The 17,760-nt window shown below is 37.2% G+C and overlaps 1 protein-coding gene across 1 annotated transcript in view; it reads left to right on the plus strand.

The window, feature by feature from the left end:
* Positions 1 to 4,931, plus strand: part of LOC134753797 (uncharacterized) — a 32,825-nt gene extending 27,894 nt beyond the window's left edge. The window contains exons 23-24 of the mRNA XM_063689739.1: positions 1,571 to 1,758; positions 4,785 to 4,931. Coding sequence (XP_063545809.1) covers positions 1,571 to 1,758; positions 4,785 to 4,931 — 335 coding nt within the window. The remainder of the gene's footprint in view (positions 1 to 1,570; positions 1,759 to 4,784) is intronic.
* The last annotated feature ends 12,829 nt before the right edge of the window (positions 4,932 to 17,760 follow it).

Raw genomic sequence — 17,760 nt, forward strand, 5'->3', positions numbered from 1 at the left:
TTAGTACATATAGTGCTACATATACGTTACCGCCCTAGTGCGGTAATTAGTACAATACGTGCATATGTCGAAAATGTAAAGGGTCATAATTATGTACTGTAAAACGTTGTACAATACACGTGCGAAAAGGTAATTCGCAACTTGTGTCGATTAAAACACTTCCTTCGGTCGTGTTTCAATTTATCGCCACTCGTTGCCAATTTCCTACTTTTCGCACTTGTATCGTAATGTACTAATAATAAAGTAGTAATTGTAAAATAAAATTAAAACTTTTTTTATATATTTTTTTTGGATTCAAGTAGGTACAGTGAGTAACAACATTGCATGGCCTTCTAATTATAACTATTATAGAAAACGGGATATTAATCATGTTTATTTATATTATTTATTTCTCGATATTTTGGCCGGTCTTGCAAGACCAGTCGTTGTGGAGATCCCTGGGGAGGCCTATGTCCAGCAGTGGATGTCTTGTTGGTGTAGATGGATTCACACAACAAATGAAATAACATTTTTTCATATTTGTTATCCGTAGTTGTCCCTGTACCTGAAAGAAAAATAATATCATGATAGCACAAATTCTCTAATGTTATAGGAAGAAAGATGATGCAACAATATGGATTCGAATAAAGTTATCATTTACTTACCTAGTAATAATTGTGTTTTTCATTCATAGACAAAATTCCATAATTTCCATCCCCAGGAAATGTTTTATTTTACTTTATTGCAGTGAGGATGTCCTGATTTTTTCTGGCTAATGAAGGAAAACATTTTATTTCCAAGAATGCCTCTTCATTTTGCACAATACCTAAAAAAACCTAGAGTTAGTGACACATTGACTATTCGGCAACCAAAACAGTAATAATTACATTATATAGGTATTGTTCACTGCTTATATCTACCATTACGGAAGAAGTGAGAATTATTTTCTAAAAAGATCGGCACGAGAAAATTACAATGTACAATGAAGGAATGAAACTGTACCTACCTTACGAAACTTCACCATCATGAATTCCGCTTCAAATAGAGTCTGAATTTTTCTGGATTTTCGCGGACCAGAACACCGATGATTTTTGTAACTTGATTTAGACGTTGCTATCATTTTCAATTTATACAAACAAATTGATGTCACAATAAACATGACCCTATGTGTCAGTGTCAACACTGTCAAATAAAAATGCACTAAACATGACGGCACTGCAAATCCTGCCAGGTCGGCCAGGCAACGTCGCCAACGTCATAGAGTGGCAACGCCGCACGCAACGTATTTGTACACGACATTTGTGACACACACATACGTAAAATTGATGAAAAAATTACGTTGATTTATGTATGATTTCTGTATGAAACAAAGTTTTTCTATTAATTTAGCGCAAACGAATATTCGAAAGTAGATAAATGAGCAAATATTTCTGTAGTAATAGTGTGTAGTGCCTTAATTAAAGCAGATTGAATTTTGTATGAAAATCGAACCACCTTAATATAAAATTTGGACTATCGTATCTGCATGTTAAAAAATTGATTTTAGTCAATGTGTGTTAAAATGTCCTTATAATATTTATTTATTTATCAGGGTGCCGGCTGGTGACGTCGACACGCCGCCACGGGCTGTGTCTGCGCAAGCTGTCCGCACACCTGCGCGGTGCGCGCGGTGCCGGCGCCGGCCCCGGCCCCGGACCCGGACCGGTCGCGCGCGACGCGCCCGCGTGCGCCAAGTGCGGCCTGCGGAGCCCGAGCTGCGTGTGTCTAGACGACACGCCGGTAACACATGTCTTTTTTTTAGGGTTCCGTACCTCAAAAGAGAAAAACGGAACCCTTATAGGATCACTCGTGCGTCTGTCTGTCTGTCCGTCTGTCACAGCCTATTTTCTCCGAAACTACTGGACCAATTAAGTTGAAATTTGGTACACAAATGTATGTTTATGACCCACAAACGGACATGTAACGTAAACAAATGAGTTTTAAACATGGGGGCCACTTTTGGGGGGTAAATGAGAAAATTAAAAAATAAAGTTTTTTAATCTATATTGTGTTACATATCAAATGAAAGAAATCATTGTGAAGATCTCAATTTTTTTATTTTTATTATTTTAGGATAAACAGTTTAGAAGTTATTCAAGAAAATAGGCAAATAATTACCATTCCCCCATTTATCTCCGAAACTACTGAATCAAAATTTTTGAAAAAGTACAAAAAATAGTTCTTTCCCTATAGGGATCTATAGATCACAGGAAAACCTATTAGAAATGTGCAGTCAAGCGTGAGTCGGACTTAATTACTTACTTTTTGATCCGACCCCTACGGGTTTTTAAAGGCAATTTTCACTCACGATTCACATAAAAATTCATTGTTTAAATTGTATTATGTACGGAACCCTTGAAACGCGAGTCCGACTCGCACTTGGCCGGTTTTTTTTCTTTATTTAGAAACAAACAGTCTTTTATATTAATAAGTTGTTACAATATAGGATAAAACTTATAGACCTACAGTTTCCTAAATAAGAATATGAAAACCATCTGACTTATATAAATACTAAATTAAACTAGAAATAGAAATTCTAAGTTGTCAAATCAATGTTACAAAAATACTCTTTCATTTTAATAAAAATAAAACAAGAATGGAAGAATAACACAAAAATGGATATATTTTTTTATACTACGTCGGTGGCAAACAAGCATACGGCCCGCCTGATGTTAAGCCGACAAATAAAATAAATAACAGATAAATTAAAATAATAATAAAAATAATAATAATAATAATAGCAGATAAATTGCAAAAACAGACAAAAAGTGATGAGATGAATAATGTAGATGTGTGATTAAAATAATATATGGAAATAATACAAAAATACATCACATGAAAGTTTGAAAAAAATTTAAGTTTTTTTAACTTCCAAAAAGAAAAAGTAAGGGTACCATTTGATTCCTTACATAAACTATATACATAAACGCAATATTTCACCGACAAAATCGCATTTTTACTTACTTTATATACAAGATGGGCTCTCAGTGACCTTGACGTCACGTTCACATATCGTTTTGTTAGAAGCGTTTCGCGAGTGAAGTACGTCTGTCGGACTTTGACTATCATTTCTGACTTTTGTATTGATTTAATACAATGGGTCCCATATAGACATTTGATCCTAAAACAAAGAACTTTTCTGTAATTCTCCTAGTTTCAGAGTTAATACCAATTTAAAAAAAAACAAGATTTTATTGTTACATAGTGCAAAACGCATTTTTGATGGCGATGTTGCCACTGGGACGTAGTCTAAGTAACCTTATTGATAGACTATGTCAAAAAGTGACAAGTCGTAACACCGTAAAAAAAAACAAAAAAATTCTTTTTTTTTTTGCGAATTTGACCTAAACTTTTATTACATTTTTTCCTTCTCTTGGCCTCAGAAAGGCGTGGTTAAAATCTTTCGGTTTCCTCGTGAACACCTGGTATAGGAAACTATAGGTCTATTACCAGAAAAATGTTACTTTATATGCTCATCTGTTTTATAAGACCGTTTGTTTCTTAATAAATAAATAATAGTACATTATTGTCGAGGCTCGGAAGTAGCTACTTGCTGGCTGAGGTTCGTTTTAAACGGACGACCTTGGGAGTCCGTTTAATTGAATCCGAAGCCAGCAAGTAGCCTTCCAGCCGAGTCATATATAGTGCTTTTCTCAAAAATGGCGCAATAAATACAAATATAATAGAAATATTTTACAGAAGCAACATTCTTATGTATATATTTTCACAGAAAAAAGTAAAAATATTTGCTTTGCCGCCGTTTTATTTTTTTAATTAAAAATGGAAGTGTATTTTTCTGCTGAAAATACGCCAACCTATTTGAGACACCTAAGTAGTCGCGGTACCAACATTATAATAATAAGTACTGATCATCTGTTTGGCTGTTTAATGGACCTATGCCTTCATTTGATATGGCCACTTCAACTTTTAAAAAGTTTGGAACTCGACAAATAATGGAATTTGTATGCAACATTGCAGTTCCGAAATCGAGACTGCAATGTTTTTAACTTTTTAATTTTTTGACTGACCATAAACTACGCACTTCGCGACCTACTTTTTAACCGGCAACGTCGACTTTGCCGTCCATTTTTGAGAAATAGTTATTTACGATACAAGTGCGGAAAAGAGGAAATTCGAAACGAGTGGCGATAAATTAAAACACGACCGCAGGGAGTGTTTTAAATCGACACGAGTTGCGAATTACCTTTTCGCACGTGTATCGTACAACGTTTTACAGTACATATGGTCCTTTAAACTTTCGACTTATGCACGAAAAGTGCTCTTTTACGCACTAGTGCGAGAAAGTAGCATCATATGTACTGTAATAGTACATTTTACAACTAGTGTGAAAAGACATTTCACACGTGTTGTAAACGACGTTTTTTAATACAATTGCGAAAAAATAATAAATTAATATATCATTAGTAGAATCATACCACCAAACCAAACCAAAACCAAAAGTACGTATACAGCCCTTGATAGTTGAGCTGCCGCAGCCCGCGATACCTTCATACTCGTGCGCGCCCCGGCCGCGGCCGCCGCGGGCCCGGCGCGGGTTGCTCAACGACACCGAGGAGTAACGAGTGAGGCCCCAGTACCTGCTCAAGCTAAATTACATAAAAACTGCGTTTCGAAACTATAGTTTGGAACTAAAAAGTAAAAAGCACTAGTTCGAGAAACTGAGCTTCTCGCACGCTACGCAGCCACAAAAAGTACCACTTTTTGAGCAACTGTATTAAAAAATATATATTGTGTTTGTTGCGCAGGCGTACACGCACGACCCCCTGCGCTCCTCGTGCGGGTTCCCGGACGCGGCGTTCGCGTTGGCCGCGCGGCTGCTGGAGCCCGACCCGCGCGCGCGCATCACCGCCGCCGAGGCGCTGCGGCACCCCTTCCTGGCGCAGCCCCTATAGCGTCAGTATACAACCTATACAAAATGAAATAAAACTATGAAAACGGATTATATCGCGTATATTGAATTTATAATACATCCCGACGTTTCGAACTCTTTACAGCGTTCGTGGTCAACGGGTGACTGAGGAAAAATTACAAAGTGCAAAAATACCCACATACTAAAATAATGAACAATCATAGACTACAAACTTTAAGGCTGGTTGTACATGCAAAATCGGTTCATAAGGCTAGTTATACACTATAATTATTTTTCAAGTAAAGATATATATATATACGCGATAGAAAACTATGCCGGCTCCAACCCTACACCACGGACCCGAGAAGATTTAATTCCCTCCTAAATTGTAGGAGGGTATCCCAATATGGGACCGGCAACAAACTCGGCGGGACACATCTTTTCAAAAACATCAGAATGTCCAGCATCATCCAACACTAAGGTCTCACAGTCTATGTCTCGCTCCGTTTTCATAGTTTTATTTCATGAGTAACTATCGCGGTAACCGAAGACAATATTAACCTATACAAAAGTCAGAAATGATAGTCAAAGTAGTAGTAACTACTTTGACTACTCTGACTTTTGTATAGGTTAAAAAAAATTATTAACCAAAAAAAAAACAAAAAGGCATACCATCAGATCCAAAGCGCAGGCTTCGTCACATTACAATAAGCTCATCCACCTTCACATTAACTAACAATAAAAACTTTTGTATTGCTTAACTAACAATAAAAAAAATTGTATTGCTCTTTTTTTTTTTTAAATATTATAGGGACATTCTTACACAAATTGACTAAGTCCCAGTAAGCTCAAGAAGGCTTGTGTTGTGGATACTCAGACAACGATAATATATATATAATACTTATACAAATACTTAAATACATGGAAAACATCCATAACTCAGGAACAAATATCTGTGTTCATCACACAAATAAATGCCCTTACCGGGATTCGAACCCAGGACCATCGGCTTCACAATCAGGGTCACTACCCACTAGGCCAGACCGGTCGTCTTGCTTTAATGTGTTAGATATAATTAGTAAATTGCTTCACCCTATCCGGGTCCATGTACCATAGTAATAAGTCCTAGACATAATTCATTGTACATGACTGCAATAAACCAATACGAATATGAATACAAAAAAAAAATTAATCTTCTTCTTCTTCCTCGCGTTATCCCGGCATTTTACCACGGCTCCTGGGAGCCTGGGGTCAGCTTGACAACTAATCCTAAGAATCGACGTAGGCACTAGTTTTTACGAAAGCGACTGCCATCTGACCTTTCAACCCAGAGGGGAAACTAGGCCTTGTTAGGATCAGTCCGGTTTCCTCACGATGTTTTCCTTCACCGAAAAGCGACTGATATTTCGTACATAAGTTCCGAAAAACTCATTGGTACGAGCCGGGGTTTGAACCCGCGACCTCCGGATTGAAAGTCGCACGCTCTTACCGCCAGGCCACCAGCGCAAAAAAAAATTAATCTGTTTATTTAATTAAAAAAACATGCAATATTTACAGAACTTAACTACTAATCTTGAATTAAAAAGATTTTACTACTACTAATACTAGAACTTTTATATAAATGTGAAGTTTTCAACCAAAAGGTACCACATTGTCGCGCTAGTCAATCTTGAATTAAAAAGATTTTACTACTACTACTAGGACTTTTATATAAATGTGACGTTTTCAACCAAAAGGTACCACATTGTCGCGCTAGTCGATAAGGTTCATTTCTAATTGAAGCTATATGGAAATAGCGACAATACCCTTTTGGTTGAAAATGGCACAAATTTAGCTACTGGTGAGAACCTGTAATTGGTTTTTAGGGTTACGTACCCAAAGGGTAAAAACGGGACCCTATTACTAAGACTCCGCTGTCCGTCTGTCACCAGGCTGTATATCATGAACCGTGATAGCTAGACAGTTGAAATTTTTCACAGATGATGTATTTCTGTTGCCGCTATAACAACAAATACTAAAAACAGAATACAATAAATATTTAAGTGGGGCTCCCATACAACAAACGTGATTTTTTTTGCCGTTTTTTGCGTAATGGTACGAAACCCTTCTTGCGCGAGTCTGACTCGCACTTGGCGGGTTTTTTATTTATTTTTTATTTTTATTTATTTATTTTTATGTTTTTTCTATCATATTTATAAAACCTATAGACATATTAACAGCTGTTGGATCTCCGAATAATAATAAATAAATAAATAACTCTTTTTTTTAGGGTTCCGTACCCAAAGGGTAAAAACCGGCCAACTGCGAGTCGGACTCGCGCACGAAGGGTTCCGTACCATTACGCGAAAAAACGGCAAAAAAATCACGTTTGTTGTATGGGAGCTCCACTTAAATATTTATTTTATTCTGTTTTTAGTATTTGTTGTTATAGCGGCAACAGAAATAAATCATCTGTGAAAATTTCAACTCTCTAGCTATCACGGTTTATGAGATACAGCCTGGTGACAGACAGACAGACGGACAGCGGAATCTTAGTAATAGAGTCCCGTTTTTACCCTTTGGATACGGAACCCTCAAAACGGGACCCTATTACTAAGACTTCGCTGTCTGTCTGTCTGTCCGTCTGTCACCAGGCTGTATCTCATGAACCGTGATAGCTAGACAGTTGAAATTTTCACAGATGATGTATTTCTGTTGCCGCTATAACAACAAATACTAAAAAGTACGGAACCCTCGGTGCGCGAGTCCGACTCGCACTTGGCTGATTTTTTTCATATCCGCTATTAGATCGGACAATGTGAAATCTTATTGAAAACGTTCATACATTTTATTAATTGTGTCATTCCGAAATACACCTTCACGCGTTAAAATAAGACTCACTAATGCTTGTTACAGATACGTCGGTAAAACACGGTCGCCAGACGAGGATGTGCATAGTAAAATGTGGTATTTTCTATAAAAAGGGACCTTATTGTCGATGGCGCTTACGCCGTTATAAACGATGCTCCGATATAAATACAATGCCGCGCGACGCTGAGCGGCGTAAGCGCCATCGACAATAAGGTCCCTTTTCATAGAAAATGCCCCATATAATATAAAGGTGAAACATATTAGTTAAATAATGTGTGAGTTCATTCACTCTAAAATACAATTTAAACCCTTTTTCGGGCATAGTACCGATTTATTGACTACATAAGCGCCAATAGAATTTCAAGTTTCAAATTAGATTTGACTTTCGGAAATAGGGTATTCCACAAATTTTTATTAAGGTATTAGTCGATCAGGTTTGTTTTAAGGATCAAATGCGTAAAAATAAAGTGCGGGTGTCAAACTTTGACCATCATTTGGGGCATTTTCTATGAAAAGGGACCTTATTGTCGATGGCGCTTACGCAGCACAGCGTCGCGCGGCATTGTGTTTATATCGGAGCATCGTTTATAATGGCGTAAGCGCCCTAAAAGGTTCCTTTTATAGAAAATACCACATTTGTGACTTTTGTATTGCTTTAAGACAATGGGACACAGACATTTGATCCTCAAAACAAACCTGATAGACTGATACTGTTAATAAATAAATGTCAAATACCCTATTGGAATATATTTGTTAGTTATTAGTTTCAATTATTACTTACATTATTATTTTTATTTTATTTATTTTTTACCAATTGACTGCATGACATACAAATTCTTAATCTTGACATTCTTGACATAACTATTAAATAAACAAATATTATATACCCTACATTTTCAATGTTAAATTTAATTGTTAATAATATCACCAAGACATTAATAAATTTGTTGCAATATAATTTTAAATTACAATATCTTAACCATTGTCATAAGACCTAGTTTATATAATGAATACATTAATACTAATACCTAGCATACTTTAGATTTAAGACTATTGCTGTGCCTATATCTTGTAGATTGGTGTGGCCTAGAAAAGGGTTGTGACAAAGTGTGGTTTAATAAATATACCATAGATGACGCAAATGCATCTACTTCGCGTCCTAACCCCGACCAAGCGTCGTGGTTGACCGTCGCTCTTTACAGTCCACGCGCGTCAGTTGTTGCGGCCGGACGTCCGTGTAAACTTAAAAAATGCTTCGTTGCATGATAATTAACTGCAACAGCACAATAATTGCGAGCACCCAAAGGCAAGAACATATCTCCTATCACAGATAAGTAATTTTTAAAATTATGTGTAAATTTTGTATGAAAAAGTCGGCACGCTTGGTTTCAATACAAATAGTGGTATTTGCGTCATCTAACGTATATATTAAATCTGTGGTTTTTCGACTAATACACGTATTATTTTTGTATAAATTTAACGTGTATGGGGACGTTTTCACATTCTGCCACTGTAAAGGGCCCACTGATTATCAGCCTGTCAGTTAGAACAAAAATTGGACAGTTCTGAATAACAGACAGGCCGATGTCCTCCGGCGGACTGGTAATGGGTGGGCCCTTTAAAGTTTATCAGTTAGCTTTTTACAAAAAAAAAAGATCCATCTAAATAAGTACATGGACCTCATTAAGTCCATATTGTAGTCCCTAAAAAGACGTGACCGAGAATAAGGCGATTCACACACTGCCGTGGTGAGCTGAGCGACAAATATCAAAGTTAATTTTTAACAAGCAGAAACGTCTGCGATCGATGCTATTAAGCTTTGAATAAATTTAAAAGTGGAAAAGTTACTGCCTTGGGTGAGACTTGAACTCACGGCCTCTGGATCGATACTCCAGCGCTCTGCCAAGTGTCAGTCTCACCCAAGGCAGTAATTTTTCCACTTTTAAATTTATTCTAAGCTTAAATATCAAAGTGTTACGTACGTGTTTTAACGAAAAATTGTATATAACCACAAAATAAATGATAGTACTAGGTACAGAAGGTTCACTCTCGAACAAAACGCGTCTATTACGACAGATATGACTGCTAGGCGGCGCAAGCGCGAGCAGTAGGGTGTCCCGAATATATTTTTTTAGTTTTCACTAACGCAAGACCTCTCAAAAGTTGCGTAATTAACCTTTGGTATGCGTAGTAGTAGATTTGCTCCATATATGTTCAACTTAAACATGAAGTTCTCTAGATTCCTATTTAAATGCCTTGTAGTATTAAGTCCGCCTTTTGTACATTTGTATTTTCTTTTGTGCAATAAAGATTAAATATATAAATAGCAATTTTTTGACAGCGCATACGAAAGGATAAATGTAAATTACAAAAGATTCTAGGCGTCCGTTCCATAGCGGTGCGCGGCAACTACTATGGCTAGACACCAAAATTGGTGTGGGCAGCATGTACTTGTAGCGACGCGACGAAATCGCGGAGTGAGCCACGCCTGATATAACGTAACTGCGCCGAAAACGCTCGGTTTTTAAGCTTGCCTAAACTTTCATTTCATAATTATATGTGTGACTCCGCTGTCCGTCTGTCACCAGGCTGTATCTCACGAACCGTGATAGCTAGACAGTTGAAATTTTCACAGATGATGTATTTCTGTTGCCGCTATAGAAACAAATACTAAAAACCGAATAAAATAAATATTTAAGTGGGGCTCCCATACAACAAACGTGATTTTTTTGCCGTTTTTTTTGCGTAATGTTACGGTACCCGTCGTGCGCGAGCCCGACTCGCACTTGGCCGTTTTTTCTAATACATGCACACTTTGATACACTATCGCTCCGCTTGCCTAGGTAGACTGCGCTGCCAGTGTGCCACAGCCTAATATTTGTTATTTTATGTTCATTAAAAACATGGCTGTTTTATTGTAGTAATATAGTTATTTATTAGCAATAATAATAAAATTATGTATGTACAAGTCCTTATACAGGTGGCCAAAAAATAAGAACATTCCAGTTGCCAGGGAGGTTTTGGAATTATACTGAGCAACTTTTACTATGGGACCAACCACGAAATCGCGAAAAAAAAAATTTACCCTCCCATAGAAAATGGACCAGCCGAAATGTATGAAACAGTCAAAAAAAATTTCGCGATTTCGGGGTTGGTCCCATAGTAAAAGTTGCTCAGTATAATCCCAAATACTCCCTGGCAACGGGAATACAATTATTTTTCGGCCACCGTGTATACAGGGCGATTGAGAAGACGTGAGCAGGATCGACACTGCGCATTTTGTATATTATAAGCAACTGCTTCGTTTTTTTTTTGTCGTAAAATTTTTTTTAATTTATTTACCACATGCATGGTCACCCTGCAATGTGGGCTTTAATTTCGCCGCTAGGGGCGCTAGTGTAGATGGAGGTCTTTCAAAATGTCAAATACATAGAAGTTTTGGGGCTTTCAAACTTTTTTATCGGGAATTTTCACTCCTTATTCATAATTGTGGTAAATCTTTGTCCATCTTTGATTAATCATGGTAAATAACAGCTATAGCTCAATAAATGTTAGTTGTTTAAAAAAAAGTGCCAAATAAAATATATGTAAAATTAAACATGTTGAAAAAATGACACATTTAGACGTTAAAATATCTTTGTGTATAATTCGAACGTACTGATTGTATAAAAATAAGCATAGAAGAATTGGAGATTTGTTTTTTTGGACCTACATCTACAGTGGCGCCAACTGGTGACCACAAAAACGGTAGCCCTCATTAGAATACATACGTCAAATACTGACACTCTGTGACAAGTGGCAAATTGAATGTCAATAGAGTCTGGTTACTTTTGAAAACTCGTATGACAGTTTATTATCTTCATAGTCAAAGTACTATAAGTTATTTATTAGGTGTACCGTGACCACGTTGTAAAGAATTACACCCCAGGCCAAAAGTATGGAAACAACGTTGTTTTCTTTAATATCTCATGTTTCTATCTTTGTTGTATATATTTGTAAACTAAGACTTACATTAGGCAAACCGAAAACATTAAAAATACACGCTTAATATCAAAACATCCTAAAATATTGTCAAAAAGCTAAATAAATAAAGTAGGAAAAATTTACATAATTATAACTACCCTTTAATTACATGACAAAATGTTGAATTGGCAACTATCACAGCCAGAGTAATTTACTTTTAAAATGTTCTATTATTATTTTTACCAAATTGTCAATGAGTAGTATAAAATCCATCGCTTAAAAGATCACACTTTTCTATTGAAATACAAGCTTGTTTCCATACTTTTGGCCTGGGGTGTAAGTAAGTCCTCACCAAAAAGTAAAAAAATAGGAAAATATGTGATTGTTTCGCGTAAGTACGATGGTAACCGATCAATTAGCCTCATGCATGAAGTTTATATTTGAACGAAATATGTTTTATTCGGATGTTTGTTACCGTTATATCATGTTACAAATGCATTTCCGTTTTTAAATTACCATTTAATTACTTAAAATTATAAATAAAAAGTACAAAAATTTGCCCGCGAAAAGCTAGTGAGCGAAACGCTCGAAACGCCACGTGACGTCACGCGTTCGACAGATTAGTGTCATTAGTAGCAAACGTCAGTTGGGCCGCCCAACGTGTGACGTCATCACGCTCTGTCGAATTCGCGCCAAAAATTATGAGCGTTTCAACCGCTCAAAAATTTTCAACATTTTAAATATTTTTTAATAAAATAATGTTAAGGTTTACAAAAGTATTTTTATCATTTCCGGTGTTCCAACGATATAAATTATGAATCCAAAAATAAAAATAAATTCATGCATGGAGCTAATTAACAGTCATTGAGTGTGCAGGGTTAGCCCTGCTCACGTCGCATGAATCACCCTGTATATACAATGTGCCGTTTTCAATCAAAAGGGTACTTATTGTCGCTTGTCAATAAGGCGCTATTTCTTTAAAGCTTCAATTTGAAATCAACCTTATCGACAACCGACAATGTGGTATCTTTTAGTTGAAAAGTCACAAATAGTAAAATCAACTTTTTCACATAAGAAATAATGAAATTGAAAAAAAAACTAGGAATTTTGTATTTATAATTTTAACAATGACTTTTAGGAAATGTACTGTAGATGATTTTTAGGGTTCCGTGCCCAAAGGGTAAAAACGGGATCCTATTACTAAGACTCCGCTGTCTGTCTCTCACCAGGCTGTATCTCATGAACCGTGATAGCTAGACAGTTGAAATTTTCACAGATGATGTATTTCTGTTGCCGCTATAACAAATACTAAAAGTACGGAACCCTCGGTGGGCGAGTACGACTCGCACTTGTCCGGTTTTTTATTGTTCCGTACCTTAAAAGGAAAAAAAAACGGAACCCTTATAGGATAATTTTGTTGTCCGTCCGTCTGTCTATCAAGACCCTTTGTCTTGGGAACGCGTGGAGGTATCGAGTTGAAATTAAAACCATATACTCAGGTCCCTTGAAGCTATGAAATTTCAGCTGTCTAGCTATCAAGGTTCATGAGATACAGCCCGGTGACAGACACACGGACAGCGGAGTCTTAGTAATAGGGTCCCGTTTTTACCCTTTGGGTACGGAACCCTAAAAACCGCCTAAGCGTGACGGTCCATTTTCCATGTGAACGTCACATGATTTAATGTATATAATTAAGTACCTAGCATTTTAATGGTATTTGTTGATTAGTTTTAACTTTTGACCATGATGACGTAGAACTCATGCGGTGTCACCCGCGCTAGTTGACATTGTTTTTGACACCTACCGACGTTTTAATCCATTTTGTACAACGTTTGAAATCTCCCAAGGCTCTTAATTATTCAAAACACCGCCATTTACTGTATGAAAATATGTGGTATTTTCTATAAAAAGGGACCTTATTGTTGATGGCGTTTACGCCATTATAAACGATGCTCCGATATAAATACAATGCCGCGCGACGCTGTACGGCGTAAGCGCCATCGACAATAAGGTCCCTTTTCATAGAAAATGCCCCATCTAACTGATGTCATTCAGTTATCGTGGGCGAATCCTCCTTCGCTCACGGCCTCGCACTTTGGGTATCTGCCTCTCTATCGCTCAAACATGCAAGAGCGATAGAGGCAGATAACGTTATTTCGTTTTTCCCGGTAGGCCTCTGGTCTCTCTTTGATATGACTACACTGTAAACCTCTCGCGTGTAATGATGATATTTCAATTGAAAATCCGTTTTTACTAAATTTTCTATTACAAATGTTACATTTCTAAATAAATTAATGTGCTAAACTTCTAAAAGATGTCTACAAACATTTTACGTGACAGCCACTCAGGGGCGTAGCTAGAGGATATGGCGCCCGGGGCAGTCACCAAATTTGCGTCCCCTGACGACTGACAAAAGTTTCCCTGCTGCTGCCTTTTGCCCATTTTGGCGCCCCCCCCCCCTTGGATGGCGCCCGGGGCACTTGCCCCTTCTGCCCCCCCCCCCCCCTAGTTACGCCACTGCAGCTACTCCATATAAAAATGAACTGATAGGGACCATCATGCGACGCGAGAGTTACCTATAATGTGGGATTCAATGAGGTTTCTTCAGTGGCGCGTAGCTTGAACTAATCTATAGTCTGTATCTTTGGGTAGTTAAATAAATGTAAACACTGTGTTTCCCCTGGGAGAGGCCTATGCCAAAAGCAACCAGACAAGACGTCTGCGGGGAAAGGCTAGCAGTAACCAGCAAGTAAACAATGGGTTTTTAGTTAACCAACCAAATAGAAAACTGCCTGAATCTGTTCCTCATCTGACTTTAACCTATTTCATTTAATCGTGTAATGTTTTCATCTACGTAGAAGTAATAGCATATATTACAAAACTAAATTACTATTGATTAAATATTTTTTTACCCAAAATATTCCTATTACCAAAATAGCACGATCATAGCAGCTTCGTCGTTACGCTGAGTCTGTAAGTTTTGACACATCGATTTAAATTAATTGACTTGAAGAATTTTCTTGTCCAATAAAATATATATTTGTGGTTTGTTTACATTGTTTTAAATACCTAAAGATACAGACTATAGCCGTGGGCGAAATCGCATCTGCGAATCCCCTTTCATTCACTGTGCCCCTTGGGGCACGAGGCCGTGGGCCACGGCCTCGCGCGGAGCCCCCCTTGGGGCGCGAGGCCGTAGGCTACGGCCCACTTCGCCCACGCCTATTTACGCCACTGTCTTCTTTACACTGAGCTGTACACTTCGATCGAAGATGTCTCAAATTGTCCTTTCCGAGTGACGTTTTAGTATAAATTTGTTTTATTTGTATCTGGCATAAATTTTTGCCTAGATCGATATAGCTAATTATTTTTATTAAGAGACATCCAAGCGTGTTTTTAGTGTTGTAACGTACAAAAATTGGATAATACTTAATTATTATATTCAATTCAATTAAAATAATTTTATTTCATAACCATAATTAATTAAATGAATTATTATATAACTGTATATGTCGTCTTTTCCTTTTCTTTTCTTTATTTAGGATTAACAACAGATAATACATTTTACATGCTCTTAAATCTATATAACGATTATGACTGATGTTTATCTAATTATAGGTAACCACATCTTATACAAACACGTTTTTAGGCTAATAAACCTAGATAATAAACCCGCGTGATTTTTTCATTATAATTAAAATTAAAACTGAAAAACTTATGAAACACGTGTGCTTTGGTCATTGCACACATCGGCTTTCTTATTGCGCGCTCGCTTGAGTGTAATGAAATGACGAACGTAGCACACCTGTATCATGTATTACAGCAGAATATTTATGTATAACTTATTTAAGTGTTCCTAATTGAATAATGAAACGAATGAAAATAGATAGAAAGGTAAGATAACGATCGATGTTAACGAGTAAAATTACTCGTAATATTAGAAATTTGTATAAGTTATTGGTTATTGTGACATTCCACGGCGAAAGGTACCTTATGGCGGCCGGCGCTTACGCTATTATAAGCGGCGCCCGCGACGTAAGCGCCGAACGCCATAAGATAGTACCTTTGTTTGCGGAACGTCACAATGTTTGTGTAAATATACCTACGTAAGTCTCGTTCCAATGTTCGACACGCTTAATGAAGTTACCAACTTCGGTGCAGTGTCGAGCACTGGTACTATTTTACCCTGGTCATATTGCGACCCAGACTTCCTAAACTTCCCAGGTAGCAGTGACGTCAGCGGCATCATAATGACGTAATTATGGCGTCGCTGACGTCATAATGACGTATAAATGCTGTTAGGGTTGTAAGGTCATTGATATAATCCTGTGATTCTAAATAATAAAGGGGAAGAGACGCGGTCGAACGATAGAAAGAGCACGTTGCATATTATTTTTAAGTCCTCTTTTAAGGTCTCCCTCTATTGTATAGCGGCGTCTCTTTCGACAGACCTGAGTGTGGTGCCTTATGTTGTGTTCAACTGAACAGTTGTTACCGTTTTGTAATTAAAGGAAAGTTATGATTTCAATGTGCAGTTTTATTTTTAAGCAAACTATTAAAATTTTATTTTACTTGATGGGGTTCTTCAAAAAAGGAGTGTACAGGCAAAGATAGATATAACTCCGTAATAGATGGATACAGTCTAAGGAAAAAACGTGCCTCGAAAATCACGAAAATTTGATTCTCGATCAGATGGCGCCACTAGTTTTGGCGTACTCTCGTATAGAGGGCGTTGACGGTTTCGTTTGTTATTTATAATTTTAACGCATATCAGTGAAAGAACATGGGTCAAAATCATATAAAAATAATTAATGCAAATAAAAAAATCATTTATCCATGTTTAAATACATTTTATCGTATTTTTATAAATCTCCATTTTTAGTTTTAAAGTATGTCAATAGATGGCAGTGAATTTACAGTGGTTACAAAATTTACTATGACAGTACCGCTCTATCTTATTATATCCTCTTTGGTACAGGTTTTTAAAGGGTCGGCAACGCGCATGTAATATCTCTGGTGTTGCAGGCGTCCATAGGCTACGGTGACTGCTTACCATCAGGCGGGTCGTATGTTTGTTTGCCACCGTCGTGGTATTAAAAAAAAACTTGATCAAGTGATCAACTTGTTATTCCTGTAAAATGGGGTTGGTCGTGGGATTTTTACGAAAGCTAATACGTTAGACAGGACAGCGATTGAGCGTATATGAACAGAAGAAACAATTAACTGAAAATAACAGGATTAGCCATTATTTTAATCAAAGAAATATACGAGGAAAGAGAAACGGGATTAAAAGAAAAGTTGACAAATGTGAGGCAAGAGACTGGAAAAGAAATAAATCTGATCAAAGGAAGATGTGTGCGGTCATATATTTTTCACCTCAGCAGCTCGAACAAGCCTGCTTTCGTCACTCCCTGGAGTGAGGAAAGTGCGACTTTCCTCACTCCAGGGAGTGAAACAATGTAGCTTTTTAATTTAGTGAAGGCCATGAACTTCATACTTTTATTACATTTTTTTTTATGGTACGGTACGGTACGGTCCGGTCCGGTCCGGTCCGGTCCGGTCTCGTCTCGTCTCGTATCGTATCGTACATATTATTATACTTTTTTTTTGTTTATTCTGTGTAATTCGAAATACATTTTAACCTTTAATATGTTCTCACTACTGAGGTGAAAAATTATGTGTGCAACACGAGAGCAAAGTTATTTTACATCTCGTGTTTTTGAGTCCCTCGCTACGCTCAAGATTCTACCTTAGGATCACTCGCTTCGCTCGTGATTCAATTATAGAATCTTTCGCTTTCTCGGGACTCAAAATAAACACTCGCAAGAAAAACCAACTTTCCTCTCTTGTTGCACAAATAACTATTGTATGGGAAGGTGCAATTTGGCCGAGCTTGACGGGGTCCCATGTACACAAATTATCAGGCACTTCAATAATTATTTCAATTCCACCCCGCTTTTGACTGTCAGGAATGATTTCCGGGATAAAAACTATCCTATGTCCTTCTGCGGAATTCAAACTATCTCTATGCCAAATTTCAACTAAATCGGTTCAGCGGT

This window comes from Cydia strobilella, chromosome Z (genome assembly GCF_947568885.1).
Source record: "Cydia strobilella chromosome Z, ilCydStro3.1, whole genome shotgun sequence".
In the NCBI taxonomy this organism is placed as follows: domain Eukaryota; kingdom Metazoa; phylum Arthropoda; class Insecta; order Lepidoptera; family Tortricidae; genus Cydia; species Cydia strobilella.